Source organism: Rhinopithecus roxellana, chromosome 3 (assembly GCF_007565055.1).
Source record: "Rhinopithecus roxellana isolate Shanxi Qingling chromosome 3, ASM756505v1, whole genome shotgun sequence".
Classification (NCBI taxonomy): Eukaryota; Metazoa; Chordata; class Mammalia; order Primates; family Cercopithecidae; genus Rhinopithecus; species Rhinopithecus roxellana.
Window position 1 is genome coordinate 154,979,600 of NC_044551.1, and position 17,440 is coordinate 154,997,039.

Below are 17,440 nucleotides of genomic sequence, written 5' to 3' on the forward strand. Positions count from 1 at the left end.
ATTTGTACACCTATGTTCATAGCATTATTCACAATGGCCAAAAGGTTGGAAACAACTCAAAATATCCATCAACAGATGAATGGATAAGCAAAATATGGTATATACATACAAAAGAAATGAAATTCTAATACATGCTATGACATAGATGAACTTTGAAGATATTATGCTAAATGGAAATATAGGCTGGACGCAGTGGCTCACACCTGTAACTCCAGCACTATGGGAGGCTGAAGCAGATGGATCTCCTGAACCCAGAAGTTTGAGACCAGCCTGGGCAACATGGCAAAACCCTGTCTCTACAAAATATACAAAAAAATTAGGTCGAGATGGGCAGATCACATGAGGCCAGGAGTTTATGACCAGCCTGGCCAACATGGTGAAACTCCGTCTCTACCAAAAATACAAAAAAATTCACCAGGCATGGTAGCACATGCCTACAATCCCAGCTACTAGGGAGGGTGAAGCACAAGAATCACTTGAACCTGGGAGACAAAGGTTGCAGTGAGCCAAGATTGCACCACTGCACTCCAGCCTGGGTGACAGAGTGAAACTCTATCTCAAAAAAAAAAAAAAAAAAAAAAAAAAATTAGCCAGGCATAATGGCACACATTTGCCACTGAGGTAGGAGAATCATCAGAGCCCAGGAGTTTGAGGCTACAGTGCGCTATGATTGTGCCACTGCACTCCAGCAGAGGTGACAGAGTGAGACCTCACACACACACACAAAAGGACAAAATATTATATTATTCTACTCATATGAGGTATCTAGAATAGTCAAATTCACTGAGACAGAAAATAGAGGTTATCAACGGCTGGGCAGAAACAGGGATGGAGAGTTATCACTTAAGGCTATACAGCTTCTCTTTTGAATAATGAAAAAATTCTGGAAACGAGTTCTGGTGATAGTCTCACATTATTAATATACTTACTGTCACTAGACTGCACAGTCAAAAATAGTTAAAATTGTAAATATTATGCACATTTTACTGCAATTAAAAAAAAAATCACACACAAGACTATCCAATAATTGAACATACTCCAGGTCTTCCATCCTAGAAACCAAAAACCTAAATAAAACATGATCAACTTAGTGGCTGGGCATGGATCACGAGGTCAGGAGATCAAGACCATCCTGGCCAACATGGTGAAACCCTGTCTATACTAAAATATGAAAAATTAGCCTTGTGTGGTGGTGCATGCCTGTAGTCCCAGCTACTCGGGAGGCTGAGGCAGTAGAATTGCTTGAACCCAGAAGGCGGAGGTTGCAGTGAGCTGAGATCGCACCACTGCACTCCAGCCTGGTGACAGAGCAAGACTGTGTCTCACAAAAAAAAAAAAAGATCAGCTTTATCTTCGCAGGATAGAATATGTTAAAATAGCTTTGCCTCAGGGTTGAGATTAGAAATAAGAATCCAAATCTCTGGAGTCCATGGTCTATGAAAGGCAAGTGAATGCCTGGGTAAGTTAAGACCCCAGTATTATAAGTGCACAAAAGACACTAGAGAAAATATGCATGGATAATAATCCTATGAAATCACTACTAATTATTATTATTATTATTTTATTTTATTTTTTGAGATGGAGTCTTGCTCTTGTCCCCCAGGCTGGAGTGCAGTGGCGTAATCTCAGCTGACTGCAAGCTCTGCCTCCCGGGTTCACACCATTCTCCTGCTTCAGCCTCCCGAGCAGCTGGGACTACAGGCACCAGCCACCACGCCCAGTTAAGTTTTTTGTAATTTTAGTAGAGATGGGGTTTCACCGTGTTAGCCAGGATGGTCTCGATCTCCTGACCTTGTGATCCACCCACCTCAGCCTCCCAAAGTGCTGGGATTACAGGCGTGAGCCACTGTGCCCGGCCCCAGCTAATTTTCATATATTTTTTTCAGTAGAGATGGGGTTTCACCATGTTGCCCAGGCTGGTCTGGAACTCCTGACCTCAAGTGATCAGCCTGCCTCAGCCTCCCAAAGTGCTGGGATTACAGGTGTGGGCCACTGCACGCGGCCACTACTAATTATTTTTATTTTATTTATTTATTTATTTTACTTTTTTTTTTTGAGACAGTCTCACTTTGTCACCTGTCAGTCACTGCACTGAAGTGCAGTGCTGTGATCTCAGCTCATTGCAACCTCCACCTCCCAGGTTCAAGCCATTCTTGTTTCTCAGCCAGGCGCCAACACATCTGGCTAATTTTTGTATTTTTAGTAGAGACAGGGTTTCGCCATGTTGGCCAGGCTGGTCTCAAACTCCTGGCCTCAGGTGATCTACCCACCTCAACCTCCCAACGTGGTGGGATTACAGGCATGAACCACCATGCATGGACTGCTAATTATTTTTAATATAAAATGATTTTACCATGTACGTATCTATGTGTGTATTATTTATTTGAGACTGAGTCTCCATCTCAGCTGACTGCAGCCTCAGACTCCTGTGCTTAAGCAATCCTCCCAATTATAACTCACTGAAGCCTCAGACTCTTGGGCTGAGGCTATCCTCCTGCCTTGGCCTCCAGAGTACCTGAGACTACAGGCATGTACCACCAAGTCCCAGCCTTTTTATGGGGGGAATGGGGGTGTGGTAGAGATGTGGTCTTGCTGTGTTCCCCAGTTAGGGAACTCAAACTCCTGGACTCAAGCAATCCTCTCGCCTTGGCCTCCCAGAGCGCTGGGATTACAGGGATGAGCCACAACATCTGGCCTAATTAGCATTTTCCCCCACCCTAGACTGCTCAGCAGAAAGTAATTTTTTAAAAAATTCCATGAGAAGTCCGGGCGTGGTGGCTCATGCCTGTAATCCCAGCACTTTGGGAGGCCGAGGTGGGTGGATCACAAGGTCAGGAGTTCAAACCAGCCTGGCCAATATGGTGAAACCCCATCTTTACTAAAAATACAAAAATTAGCCGGGCGTGGTAGCACACGCCTGTAGTCCCAGCTGCTTAGGAGGCTGAGGCAGGAGAATCACTTGAACCCGGGAGACGGAGGTTGCAGTGAGCTGAGATTGTCCCACTGCACTCCAGCCTGGACGATAGAGCAAGACTCCATCTCAAAAAAAAAAAAAAAAAATTCCATGAGAAGGCTGGGCGGGGTGGCTCACACCTGTAATCCTAGCACTTTGGGAGGCTGAGGCAAGTGGATTGCCTGAGCTCAGAAGTTCAAGACCAGCCTGGGCAAGATGGTGAAACCCCATCTCTACTGAAATATAAAAAATTAGCTGGGCGTGGCAGCGTGTGCCTGTAGTTCCAGCTATTCGGGAGGCCGAGGCAGGAGAATTGCTTGAACCAGGGAGGCGAAGGTTGCAGTGAACTGAGATCATGCCACTGCACTCCACCCTGGGCGACAGAGTGAGACTCTGTCTCAAAATAAATAAATACATTAATTAATTCTATGAGATATGGATTGCTAATGAAAATGTAAATTCTTACAACTTTTTAAGAAAAAAATCAGAGAAAGTATCAAACCTTAAAGCTTGAGCACAGGAGTTCATGATTTGCCTAGGCAACACAGTGAGACCCCTATTTCTAGGGAGAGGAGAAAACAAAAAAGAAAGAAAGAAAAAAAAACTTTAAAAATATTGATACTGTCGGGCACGGTGGCTCACGCCTGTAATCCCAGCACTTTGGGAGGCAGAGGTTGGCGGATTACAAGGTCAGGAGATCGAGACCATCCTGGTCAACATGGTGAAACCCTGTCTCTACTAAAAATACAAAAATGGCCGGGCGTGGTGGCTCAAGCCTGAAATCCCAGCACTTTGGGAGGCCGAGACGGGCGGATCACGAGGTCAGGAGATTGAGACCATCCTGGCTAACACGGTGAAACCCCGTCTCTACTAAAAAAAAATACAAAAAACTAGCCGGGCGAGGTGGCGGGCGCTTGTAGTCCCAGCTACTCGGGAGGCTGAGGCAGGAGAATGGCGTAAACCCGGGAGGCGGAGCTTGCAGTGAGCTGAGATCCGGCCACTGCACTCCAGCCCGGGAGACAGAGCGAGACTCCATCTAAAAAAAAAAAAAACAACAAATATTAGCTTGATGTGGTGGCATGCACCTATAATCCCAGCTACTCAGGAGGCTGAGGCAAGAGAGTCACTTGAACCCGGGAGGCAGTTATTTCAGTAAGCTGAGATCACACCACTGCACTCCAGCCTTGTGACAGAGCAAGAATCAATCTTAAAAAATATATATAAATAAAATAAAAACTTTATGTCATACTGACAAGATGAGCAGATTAAAAATTTATACCTAAGACAGATGCAGTGGCTCACTCACACCTGCAATCCCAGCACTTTGGGAGGCTAAGGTAAGCAGACTGCTTGGCATCAGGAGTTCGAAGACCAGCTTGGCCAATGTGGTGAAATCTCATCTCTACTAAAAATACAACAATTAGCTGGGTATGGTGGAACACACCTGCAGTCCCAGCTACTCGGGACCCTGAGGCAGGAGAATTGCCTGAACTTGGGAGGCGGAGGTTGTAGTGAGCTGACATTTTTCCACTGCACTCCAGCCTGGGCAACAGACAGAGACTTCATCTCAAAAAAAAAAAGTGTATATATATACCTTCACTCCAGCACTGAAGAGAAAAATCCAAAATGCAGTCAAATATTTGCGCTTGAGAACTTTGAGAACTTACATTATAGCATTATTTGTAAAAGGAAAATTTGGATACCACTAAGTATCTAACAGTATGGAAGTCCTTTTATAAATTAGGGTCCATTTATTAGAGAAAAGCATCCAGAGCTAGGCACAGATCAGTGTGCCTGTAGTCCTAGCTACCCAGTAGGCCAAAGTGGTAAGATTGCTTGAGCCCAAGAGTTCGAGTCTAGCCTGGGCAACATAGCAAGACCTTGTGTTTAAAAAAATAAAAATAAAAAAGCAATCTTTAAAGAATAAAGTAGAAGAAAAAAAGAAGCTTGGCCAGGCGCGGTGGCTCACACCTGTAATCCCAGCACTTTGGGAGGCTGAGGTGGGTGGATCACCTGAGGTCAGGAGTTCGGAACCAGCCTGGCTAACATGGTGAAACCCCATCTCTACTAAAAATACAAAAATTAGCCAGGCACGGTGGTGGGCACCTATGATCCCAGCTACTTGGGAGGCTGAGGCAGGAGAATAACTTGAACCTGGGAGGCAGAAGGTTGCAGAGATCGTGCCATTGTACTCCAGCTTGGGAAACAGAGCAAGACTCCATCTCAAAAAAAAAAAAAAAAAAAAGCCCAAGTCATATTTTTTCCTCCTTAAACTTAAACAAGAAGATCATAGGACATATTGTTCCTCTCTTTTCCTGCTCAAACTTTATTTCTCCAATCCCCTTTTTCTCACCTAAATTTGGCTTGATGATGCCGGTTTAGAAAAATTCAAAGGTTCATAAATCCAGAGCTGCCATCCTGTAGCCTATAACACTTCAACTGATCCTTAATAATGATGTTCAATGACTTACCAGCAGAGAAAGAGGAGACACATAAGGTTCCCCTGGTCTCTTTTGAAACCTCAGGTTCCTGGGTGCCTGACACTCCAAGGGCTTCAAAGTGCCGTTTTCCTGCATAAGAAAAACTGTATTAGTTGGGGAAGAGAAGTGTCAGCTGGCCCTGATAAAAACATTTCATCTGATGAAGCCATGAATAACCCTCACAAAACACATTTCATGTAATCAAAGTTGACCCTATATCTTGACCCTATATAACTTTGCATTTGAAGATGCAAATTATGATGTGGATTTGATATAAGGCATGCAGATTTGCTTTGGAAGATACTAATTTTTGGTCACAAGTAAAAGGAATGGGGTAAGGATAGGGAGTCTGCCTGGGGAGGGGACAGTGAGATTTTAAAAAGTGATTATTGGCCGGGCGTGATGGCTCACACCTGTAATCTCAGTACTTTGGGAGGCTGAGGTGGGTAGATCATCACAGGTCAGGAGTTCGAGGCCAGCCTGGCCAATTTGGTGACACACTGTCACTACTAAAAATACAAAAATTAGCCGGGTGTGGTGGCACACGCCTATAATCCCAGCTATTCAGGAGGCTGAGGCAGGAAAATCGCTTGAACCCAGGAGGCAGAGGTCGCAGTGAGCCGAGATTGCACCATTGCACTCCACCCTGGGGTACAAGAGCAACTCTCTCTCACAAAAAAAAAAAAAAAAAACAGTGATTATAGGCCAGGCAGTGGCTCATACCTGTAATCTCAGCCTTTTGAGAGGCCGAGGTGGGCGGATCACTTGAGGTCAGGAGACCTGCTTGGCCAATAAGGCAAAACCCCGTCTCTATTAAAAATACAAAAATTAGCCGGGCCGTGGTGGCATGTGCCTACAGTCCCAGCTATTTGGCAGGTTGAGGCACAAGAATCGCTTGAACCTGGGAGGCAGAGGTTGTAATGAGCCGAGATCGTGCCACTGCACTCCAGCCTGGGCGATAGAGTGAGACTCAGTTTCAAAAATAAACGAATAAAAAGTGATTATAAATGGAGATTAGAAGGACAGTATTAAATCAAGAAAAAACTGATTAGAACAGCCAAAAACATGAGTCTATCTTAAGTCAATGTAAGAAAAGAACAGCAGCTATCTTTTATGGGTAATGATCTGGGGAAATGGATGGGAGGCAGGGAAGAAAAAAAGATGTCTAGAAAAGAGGATTAGTTGAAGGGATTAGATACAGAATTATCTTAGTGATTAGGTGGTTCTGAAGAGGCTAGTTTTAACTTGGAACGAAGGATGACCTAAGGTTTAGATAAAAAGTACCATGGCTTCCTCGGAATAAGGGCTTAAAAGCCAGACTAAGGGGGAAATAAGAAATTAATAAATCTACACTTGCATGTAAAGTGGTGGGAAAAAAAATCTGTGAACAAGTTATCCAAGTTAACCCTACAAACAAAACTCCTAAATCCCTTACACTATAGTAAGGATAATTTTTATCCTCAAAATGATCAACTGAACATGAGAAATAATGATGACCTACTGTGGAGAACTTGGAGCTGGGTGTCTGACCTAGGGCCAAACTTTAATAAGAAAAAACAAAAACAATTTTTCTCCCCTATAGTAATACAGTTTGCTTGTCTAGCATACGAGGTATAAACAGTTCTATGTCTCACTATGATACCAACAAGTTTCTTCACTCAAAAAAATAAAACTGCCAATATATCTAGGTTTCCATTAAACACTCACATTTTCTTTGTTTGCAGATGAGCTACACATTGCATCTCTCTTTCTACGGCCACGGTCCAAACCATTCGGAGTGCTACAAAGAAGCTGTGCCTAAAAAAGAGTTTGCTGAGACCGTCCCGCATCAAGTCACAGGTGCAATGGAAACCCTCTGCCTCCCACCTGAAAAGCAAACCCAAACCCAAAAAAGAGAGGCTACTCACTGGGCTACATTTCATTAGGTGCTGGTGATGATTCCTGCAGATTAAAACAAACTGCCTGTCAGGTTAGCCCCAAATACTGTTTGATTATTCTTCAGTGGATTTGGTGCATCCCAACATTTTAAAAATTTCATTCTAGGAGCCCTATTCCCAGTTGATAGGTCTCTTCCAACAACAATACATAGGGTATTCTCTGTGGTAAATATCAAGACTCAAGTGATATCTTGGGGATAAGACCCTCATTTTGCCTGTATAACCATATAAATAAACATGTACCAAAGATGAACGAGTTTTATACAATTTACTAATTTTCCAGCACAGTGTATTGGGGCTAATTTTTTTGTTTGTTTGTTTTTTTGAGACAGTCTGGTTCTGTCACCCAGGCTGGAGTGCAGTGGCAAGATCTCGGCTCACTGCAAGCGCCGCTTCCTGGGTTCACGCCATTCTCCCGCCTCAGTCTCCCGAGTAGCTGGGACTACAGGTGCCTGCCACCTTTTAAAAAATTTAATTTCTGGCCGGGCGCGGTGGCTCAAGCCTGTAATCCCAGCACTTTGGGAGGCCCAGACGGGTGGATCACAAGGTCAGGAGATCAAGACCATCCTGGCTAACACGGTGAAACCCTGTCTCTACTAAAAACTACAAAAAACTAGCCGGGTGAGGTGGCAGGCGCCTGTAGTCCCAGCTACTGGGGAGGCTGAGGCAGGAGAATGGCGTGAGCCCGGGAAGCGGAGCTTGCAGTGAGCTGAGATCCGGCCACTGCACTCCAGCCTGGGCGACAGAGCGAGACTCCGTCCCCCCAAAAAAAAAAAAAAAAAAAAAAATTTAATTTCTGGCCGGGCGTGGTAGCTCACGCTTGTAATCCCAGCACTTTGAGAGGCTGAGGCGGGCGGATCACCTGAGGTTGGGAGTTCGCAACTAGCCTGACCAACACAAAGAAACACGTCTCTCTACTAAAAATACAAAATTAGCTGGGCGTGGTTCTCAGGTATGGTGGCGCGTACCTGTAATTTTCCTGCCTGAGGCAGAAGAATATCTTGAATCCGGGAGGGGGAGGTTGTGGTGAACCGAGATCACGCCACTGCACTCAAGCCTGGGCAACAAGAGCACAACTCCGTCTCAAAAAAAAAAAAAAAAAAAAAAAAAAAAAAAAGTGCAGCGTGGGGGGTCACGCTTGTAATCCCAGCACTTTGGGAGGCCGAGGAGGGCAGATCATGAGGTCAAGAGATCGAGACCATCCTGACTAACATGGTGAAACCCCGTCTCTGTTAAAAATACAAAAAACTAGCCAGGCGAGGTGGCGGGCGCCTGTAGTCAGTCCCAGCTACTCGGGAGGCTGAGGCAGTAGAATGGCGTGAACCCGGGAGGCGGAGCTTGCAGTGAGCTGAGATCCGGCCACTGCACTCCAGCCTGGGCAACAGAGCAACACTCCCTCTCAAAAAAAAAAAAAAAAAGAAAAGAAAAAAATACAAAAATTAGCTGGGCGTCGTGGCGTGTGCCTGTAGTCCCAGCTACTCGGGAGGCTGAAGCGGGAGAATCACTTGAACCTGGGAGGCAGAGGTTGCAGTGAGCAGAGATCACGCCACTGCACTCCATCCTGACAACAGAGAGAGACTCCATCTCCAAAAAAAAAAAAAAAATATATATATATATATATATATATATATATATATATATATATATAAAAATTTCTATCTCCCTCTGTGGATTTCATTATCTATCTGGGTTAGAGCATTTAAAGCAATTCAGGCCGGCCTGGTGACTCCCATCTGTAATCCCAGCACTTTTGGAGGCTGAGGGGGTTGCTGATCACTTGAGGTCAGGAGTTCAAGACCAGCCTGGCCAACATCGTGAAACCTCGTCTCTACTAAAAATATAAAAGTTAGCCAGGCATGGTGGCGGACGCCTGTAATCCCAGCTACTCAGGAAGCTGGGGCAGGAGAATCGCTTGAACCCAGGGAGGCAGAGGTTGCAGTGAGTCAAGATGGCGCCACTGCACTCCATCCTTGGCAACAGAGCCAGACTCCATCCCAAAAATAAAAATAAATACATAAATAAAATGCTTGGTATGTGTTAGATACACAGTTTATTTAATCCTTACAATAGCTACTTTATGAGAAGTGCTATTATTGTCTCCATGTTACAAATAAAAAAATTAAGGTCTAATGAAGTTAAAAAAACTTGTCAGAGTCACAACTGGTGAATGAAGTAGTAAGCCAGGAATCCAGACACTGATTCCAGAGCCTACACTCTGTACTTTCTTTTTTCTTTTTAAAACGCAGTCTCGCTCTGTCGCCCAGGCTGGAGGGCAGTGGTGTGGTCTCCATTCACTGCAACCTCCGCCTCCCGGGCTCAAGCAATTCTCCTACCTCAACCTCCCAAGTAGCTGCGATTACAGGCATGTGCCACCACACCCGGCTAATTTTTGTATTTTTAATACAGACGGGGTTTCTGCATGATGGGCAGGTTGGTCTTGAACTCCTGACCTCAACTGATCCTGCCTGCCTTGGCCTCCCAAAGTGCTGGGATTACTACAGATGTAAGCCACCGCGCCCGGCCACTCTGTACTTTGAATTACTAAGATACAGCACTTTTCACATTCAAATAAAAGCCTATATAAGTGTAGTATACCATTTTCCTTCATTTCCTTATAGCTACTTCTGATTATGATAGTTAAAATGAATAGCCTTCATTTTCACAACACTATTTACATCTGGAAAACTTAGAAACTGTTCAAGGTAAGGAACTAGGCCTCAAAGCCCACTTATACCCAATATGAAAGGTTTTGCACTCTGCAGAGTCTGCACAGGATAAAATCTCTATGACCAGTGCTAAAAAGCTTTTGCATGGGGTTCATTTAGCAACAGAACTTACATCCCAGCTAAATGCACTTCCTGAAGTCCTGAAGAATCCAGGTGACCTGCAATCAAATATAAAGAATCAGTAAAAGGAGTTATTTGTGTCCATGCATCCTGTTTTTCCTTCAGATTTTCTTCATTACCAGTAAGCCATATTAATTTCAAGGACTGAGCTTTTGAATACAAAGCCTCTCTATTGATACCCATTTCACAGTACAAGGTACAATTTCACAGAAACTTAAGGTTTTATATGTGTCACTGAAAGAAGAAGTGCTGGGAAACACTGCACTTTGCTACCTATGGAGTTGTTTTTTTGTTTTTTGTTTTTTTTTTATGAGTAGAAAAGAAAGGTTATCACTCAGAAAATCTGAAATTAGAATTCTGGAAGGTTAACTTATGAAACATTCCTTTTGGAATATTTTATATAAAACATAAAAGAATTAGTTGACAACGTATTTCTTTTTCTTTGAGACGCAGTCTCGCTCTGTCGGCAGGCGGGAGTGCATTGGTGCTATCTCGGCTCACTGCAACCTCCGCCTCCCGGGTTCAACCGATTCTCCTGCCTCCGCCTCCCGAATAGCTGGGACTACAGGCACGTGCCACCACGCCAAGCTAATTTTTGTTTTTTTAGTAGAGATGGGGTTTCACCATGTTGGCCAGGATGGTCTCGATCTCTTGATCAGATCTCAGGAGATCAGATCTCGTGATCTGCCCACCTTGGCCTCCCAAAGTGTCAGGATTACAGACATGAGCCACTGCACCTGGCCGACAACATATTTCTTTATGCTGGTTTCTTTGCCTCTGCTGAGATTAGACTAAGGCACAAAAATTCTCATATCCTACGACTATACTTTCATTCCCACCGTTAATCAGTCAACAAAATATGTTCCTACTTGTCTAACATTTTCAAATGCAAAGTAGCTCCTATTAGTGTTATTATCTTTCTCTTCCCATTGGCTTAATCATTCTCAAAAATTCTCTAGTTACCCACAAAATTCCATCTCTCTAGGCAGACTCTTTTCATACTTTCACCACCTTCTGTCTCTATCCTACTTCCCTGTTTTCTCCCTTAAAAGTTATTCTTCCCTTCGAGGCCTTCATCTCCCTTCTCCCTACCAGTTTCATCAAGGTCTGCAGAAGTGGTAAACTGAGTGGCAGTTATCTCCCCACTGCTAAGATTCGAAAGATCGAGGCAACGTTTTGGGGTTCCTCTGTTGAGACATAATAGTACATAGAAATTTCCATTAGATTGTTATATCCTTAAAAGTCAAAGATCATGTCATCCTCTTTTTTTTTTTTTTTTTTTTTTTTTTTTGCGATGGAGTCTTGCTCTGTCTCCCCGGCTTGAGTGCAGTGGCACAATCTTGGCTCACTGCAACCTCCGCCTCCCGGGTTCAAGCGATTCTCCTGCCTCAGCCTCCCAAATAGCTGGGATCACAGGCACCTGCCACCACGCCCAGCTATTTGTAGTAGAGATGGGGCTTCACCATGTCAGCCAGGCTGGTCTTGAACTCCTAACCTCAGGTGATCCGCCCACCTCGGCCTCCCAAAGTGCTGGGATTACAGGTGTGAGCCACAGTGCCCAGCCAATCCTCTTCATTTGAAACATCCCTTAATGACTATCAGATTATCTGAACAGTGTCCAAATAAATCTAATTGCTTTTTGGAAATATCTCAGACTGGGCTGAGAAAAGTCTCCCACTACCATAATCTGTACCTCATTTTTCCCTTACCAACATATTGAAACAGATACTTTTTTTTTTTTTTTGAGGCCCAGAGTTTATTGGCCAAGGAGGATCTTGACTCCACATTCCCTGTCCTGAGCACCATGAACACAGGCTTGATTTCTCCCTGGAGTCCCTAGTTTTTCTCAGGTACTACTTCTCTTCGTTTGCTAGTTGAGACATGGTATGATCAGAATTCAAAGTACAGGCCGGGCACGGTGGCTCAAGCCTGTAATCCCAGCACTTTGGGAGGCCGAGATGGGCGGATCACGAGGTCAGGAGATCGAAACCATCCTGGCTAACACGGTGAAACCCCGTCTCTACTAAAAATACAAAAAAAAAAAAAACTAGCCGGGCAAGGTGGCGGCGCCTGTAGTCCCAGCTACTCGGGAGGCTGAGGCAGGAGAATGACGTGAACCCGGGAAGCGGAGCTTGCAGTGAGCTGAGATCTGGCCACTGCACTCCAGCCTGGGTGACAGAACGAGACTCCGTCTCAAAAAAAAAAAAAAAAAAAGAATTCAAAGTACAACTGCAATAACGCTAATATTAATACTAATAAAGTGACCGACTCGTAATGCAGCAGTTTTCAAAGACTTTTCCCAGATACCACATCATTTGATTCTCACAAGATCCTAGTAAGATAGGAAGAGATTATTATTTATTTCTTGTCTTTTCTTTTCTTTTTGAGATAGAGTCTCACTCTGTTTCCCAAACTGAAGTGCAGTAAGGCGATCTTGGCTAACTGCAGCCTCCAGCTCCCGGGCTCAAGCAATCCTCCCACTGCAGCCTCCCGAGTAGCTGGGACTATAGGCACACCTCACCACACTCAGCTAATTTTTAATATTTCTTGTAGAGACGGGGTCTTGCCATGTTGCCCAGGTGGGTGTTGAACTCCTGGACTCAGGCAATCCGCCCTCCTTAGCCTCCCAAAGTGCGGAGATTACAGGCATGAGCCAACTCGCCTGGCTGAGACTATAATTTCTTGTCACAGAAAAGAACTCAAAAGGGTTACACAGTCAAGGGCAGAGCTGAGACTTAAACCCTGACCTTTGAGCCAGGATAACTGAAAACAAACCAACAAACAAACCCAATTGTTTGGAAATAGCAAAAGCAATAAAGTGTAAAAATAAAAGTATATTTACCCAGACAAAATGCTTAGGTTTGCAGAATCACCAATAAATTTGCCCACAGGAGTGCTAGGGACATCTGGACAGACAGTAAAGGAAGTGTCTCTTTCCAGGAGCAGGTTTAACATTTTCCTTTGATTAGACCTAAAACTGGGTCCTGAGCCAGAGCTTCCTTCCTCTCTTGTGGATGAGAAGAGTTCCGTAGACATGGTCTTCGAATTCTCACCAGGAGAAAAACATAAACCTAGCTAGGAGGAAAACGTCATCTATATCGGTACGTCACAGCTCCCTCAGCTTTCCCAAACTCCACCCTTTCCAGCCAGGCGGATCAGCATTGGAAGAGGGGCATTCCCGAAGGATGATTCACAGCCTGGCTCCAGGTTAGAACCTGAATTCACCGACGAGAGGCAACCTTAGGACCTTAAAGATGGAATGAAGAGAGAGTCTTGACTTGTTCCACGCCACACAGCTCGAGACTCCTCACCAGAAAGAACCCAGGTCGTAACTCGCGTTAGTGCCCATTCGGCCCTCCCAATCTCTGTTTGTGTGGGCCGACTGGACCCTAAGGGGACAATGGGATCTCCGTGATTCCGTGGCGGAGACGGCTGCGGACTTACCTCAAGTCTGGAGTCTGAGGGTTGCCTACAAGAGGAGGGAAAGTGGATAGGGATCGGACACAGGCGAAGACTCGAGCAGAATGAAAGAAAATCTGGGGGAAAGGAGGCAGTTAACCAGACTGCAACTCTGCCTCCCGACTGGGTAGGCCAACGTCGGACTCAGCGTCTTCCCCGAGCAGAAGGCCAAAGTTACAGCCTCCGAGCAAGAATATCAACAGCCGCAAGCGTTGACCATTCAAACCTTCCGCCCGCCCAGTAACCTATCCCCGCTCGCCTCTAAGCTGCGTCAGCCAATCTCCGCGCGCGCGCCCAGACCCTCACGGCCTATCGTTGGGCTCGCACATTATCCGGCGTGTACTTGCTCTGGAAGTGGTAAGACTTGCCCCGCCCCATAGCCAGAGCAGGATAGTGATTGGCCCACCAGCGTTAGGCAGGATGCGGGGTAAGCTCCGCCTCACGGGGAGCCTGCCGCATCATTGGCTCTCCCTCTCACCAATCGCCACACCCTTTCTGTTTTCTTCTTTTCCTCAGCCCCACGAACCCCGGGAGATTTAAATCGCGCCTTACTAGTGATGACCATTCGCTAGGATAATACTAGGAGAGATTCTTTTAGGTAGAGGGTGTTGTGAGCGTTTCATTTTCCTTGCTTCTTTCTCGTGCCGTTTTCGCGGACGTTTTCTTCTGAGTTTTGCTGGCCTTCCACGGGAGATGGAGCGTTTGCTGCCGGTGTGGCAGGTGTTGGGGGGAGACAGGTGTGTGTGTTTATGCTGAGAGGCATTAGCCCCTTCCAAGAGCTTTCTTTGTTTGGTGTTTCTTTTAGTGTGCAGCATCTCAGAGACGCTAGTTTACGTAGGTAAAAAGAAATTCCGTTGCGGGGAAAATGGAGGAATTAAATCATCTTGGTATAATTCTTATCGCAATCCAGAGGACCTCAAAGATTGGTTATTAATGGAAATGTGAACATTGACGAGGTGATATTTAGAAATTACTGGCCGGGCGTGGTGGCTCACACCTGTAATCCCAGCACTTTGGGAGGCCGAGGTGGGCGGATTACATGAGGTCAGGGGTTCAAAACCAGCCTGGTCAACATAATGAAACCCCGTCTCTACTAAAAATACAAAAATTAGCTGGGTGTGGTGGCACACACCTGTAATCCCAGCTACTTGGGAGGCTGAGGCATGATAATTGCTTGAACCCGGGAGACGGAGGTTGTGCCACTGCACTCCAGCCTGGGCATTAGAGTGAAACAAACAAAAAGACATTCCTAATGTTAGGGATTTGCTTTTAAATAATCCTGTGCTGGGGGAGGGTATTGATGATACAAGATTGACCCTGAGTGTTGAGTGATAGGGGGCAGGAAGGTCCATCATATCTGTCCATCTCAACGTTTAATTTGCACACTAACCACCTGAGGACCTGTTAAATGCAGATTCTGATTCGGGGGGTCTGGATTGTGGTTGCGGCCTGAGATTCTGTCCGTCTAACAAGCCCCCAGCTGATGGTGAGGTAGCTGGTCCTAGGACCATACTTTGAGCGGTAAGGTATTACCCCATACTCCTTACTTCAGTGTATATTTGAAAAATTTCCATAATAAAAATGTTCAAAATAACCTTGGAAGCTCTTTAACATGTAGGCTCCAGAAACGATAATTCAATAGGTCTAAAGTGGGGTCATTATCAAGGCCCCCCGGTGCTACCCATGCAGACAGCTTGCAGATCAAGCTTTGAGAAACAAAAGTCAAAATGCAACTTGTGTCTGATGTCAGGATTTTGGTGGTGGTAGTGGCTGAGAGGCACAGTGTAGCCAGCTGGTTTTTATCCTAATACCCTTTTCATCTATAGAAACTGCTTTGCCAGAAAGGAGATGTGTGAAGAGTCTTGGTCCTCTAGGATACAGTGAGTGTGGGAGTTAGCACAGAGCCTTGCTATGCCAGGTGAGTTTGAAAATCAGACTGGGGATTAAGGGAGTGTGGGATGAGTTGTTATCTGCTTTGATGACTACAGTATAATCACACTTTGTGGGAAACTGTATACTTCCCTGCAGGTGGGAAGTAGAGACAGACGAAGTTATTCTCCAGCGGTGGCAAAAGCAGATAGATTATGGCAAGTGCACACCTGGCTACCAGTGCTTTCTGCACCAGGTCCTCAAGTAAGTGCAGTTGTGGGTGGTCACAACAAAGATGTCAACCAAATGGCTTTAGTTCAATGTCAGGTGATAGAAATATACTAGAATCTGAGCACTCTGACAAAGTTGCAGCATTCCTAAAACAAATTCTCTAAAAATCTAGCCCAAAAATAAGTTTCTGAGACTTTTCTCAAATAGAAGTTATATACCTAGCCCTTAAGAGTGTTTTTTTTTTTTGGGGGGGGGTTTGTTTTTTTGTTTTGAGACAGAGTCTCACTCTCTCCCAGGCTGGAGTACAGTGGCGCGATCTTGGCCCACTGCAACCTCTGCCTCCCGGGTTCAAGCGATTCTCCTGCCTCAGCCTCCCAAATAGCTGGGACTACAGGAGCCCACCACCACGCCCAGTTGATTTTTGTATTTTTAGTTGAGACAGGGTTTCACCATGTTGGCCAGGCTCGTCTCAAACTCCTGACCTCAGGTGATCCACCTGCCTCGGCCTCCCAAAGTGCTGGAGTTAATAGGCATAAGCCACCATGCCTGGCCAACAAAACTCTTAAAAGCTCTACATTTCCTAATGAGATTGTTTTCCTACCAAACATTTTTACTATCTCCTCATGATTCCAGCTGGCTTAGCTAATTGCAACATACTTAGTTAATTACATGTAAGTTTACATGCATACATACAAACTGTGAAATGGTAGAATTATTTTAAAAGGGAAGTCAAATATTGTCTTTTATATCTTCATTTCTGAGGGTCTTGGAATATATCTAAGTTATCCTTCCCAGAAGAAACAATATTAGGGAGGTGGGAAGTTTGGTGTTTAATCTGATTTGAAGATTTACTTTTTCTGTTGGATTGAGGGCATTGATCCTGTGTCATCCTTGGGGAATCCCTATCTAGGCTCTTGATTCACTGTGATAAGCAGTGAGCTGTATTCCTTCACCTTGACCTCAGTCTGACCCATACTTGTTGTGGCCAGGGCACTGCGGCAGCCTGGGCTTCACCCTGAAACACCAAACCAGAACGGGAGGTTCAGCCATCACTCCTGGGATGCCCATATCAGGCAATGGAGAAGAGCCCTACATTCCTGGGACCCTCCCAGCCAGCCTCTGCAGGGCAGAAAGGCTGAGGGATGTGTTTTCTATTCCTGGTTCTTTTTATGACTGGTAGGCCTAGCCCTACTTCTCCCCACTTTGCAGAGGTTTAGCTTTCACTGTGTGAAAAGGGAAAGTCTGAATCGAGTGCATGTTCCTCCCACTTGGCTGTTCCTTCCTAGGCAGGGAATGGAGAGTCTCTTAGAGCCAATGGATTCCACTCCTTTGGATGACCTCCTGGATGACTGGCTCCAGGCCCTGGAACCTTCAGAATATGGATGGAGAGTATCCTTTGCTGAAACCCATTGGAGCAGGGTTACAGATGGGGTTTGGCCCGTGAGGGCACAATTAAGATGCAGTTCAAAGCAGTGGCTCAAGAACAAAAGAATAAAAAGGGGGCAGCAGGGAAAAAGAGCAGGACATGAGTAAAAAATCCTTGGGAACTAAAAGTGGAATAAGGAGATTTAATTATGGGTAGGACTGTTGGGCTGCACTGGGAGGCAACATAGATGATTTCGTAGATGATGAAAGGGGATGTAACCTTCCTTTGAAATGAGGCCT

The 17,440-nt window shown here is 45.2% G+C and overlaps 1 protein-coding gene across 1 annotated transcript in view; it reads right to left on the reverse strand.

Moving 5' to 3' along the window:
- CDC25C (cell division cycle 25C) overlaps nucleotides 1-13,943 on the reverse strand; it is a 50,895-nt gene extending 36,952 nt beyond the window's left edge. Inside the window, exons 1-7 of the mRNA XM_030928018.1 lie at nucleotides 13,661-13,943; nucleotides 13,059-13,287; nucleotides 11,309-11,403; nucleotides 10,209-10,254; nucleotides 7,341-7,374; nucleotides 7,141-7,230; nucleotides 5,425-5,523 (exon numbers count right to left, since the gene is read on the reverse strand). Of these exons, the coding sequence (XP_030783878.1) occupies nucleotides 5,425-5,523; nucleotides 7,141-7,230; nucleotides 7,341-7,374; nucleotides 10,209-10,254; nucleotides 11,309-11,403; nucleotides 13,059-13,252 (558 nt within the window). The 5' untranslated portion in view covers nucleotides 13,253-13,287; nucleotides 13,661-13,943. The remainder of the gene's footprint in view (nucleotides 1-5,424; nucleotides 5,524-7,140; nucleotides 7,231-7,340; nucleotides 7,375-10,208; nucleotides 10,255-11,308; nucleotides 11,404-13,058; nucleotides 13,288-13,660) is intronic.
- Between the last annotated feature and the right edge of the window lie 3,497 nt (nucleotides 13,944-17,440).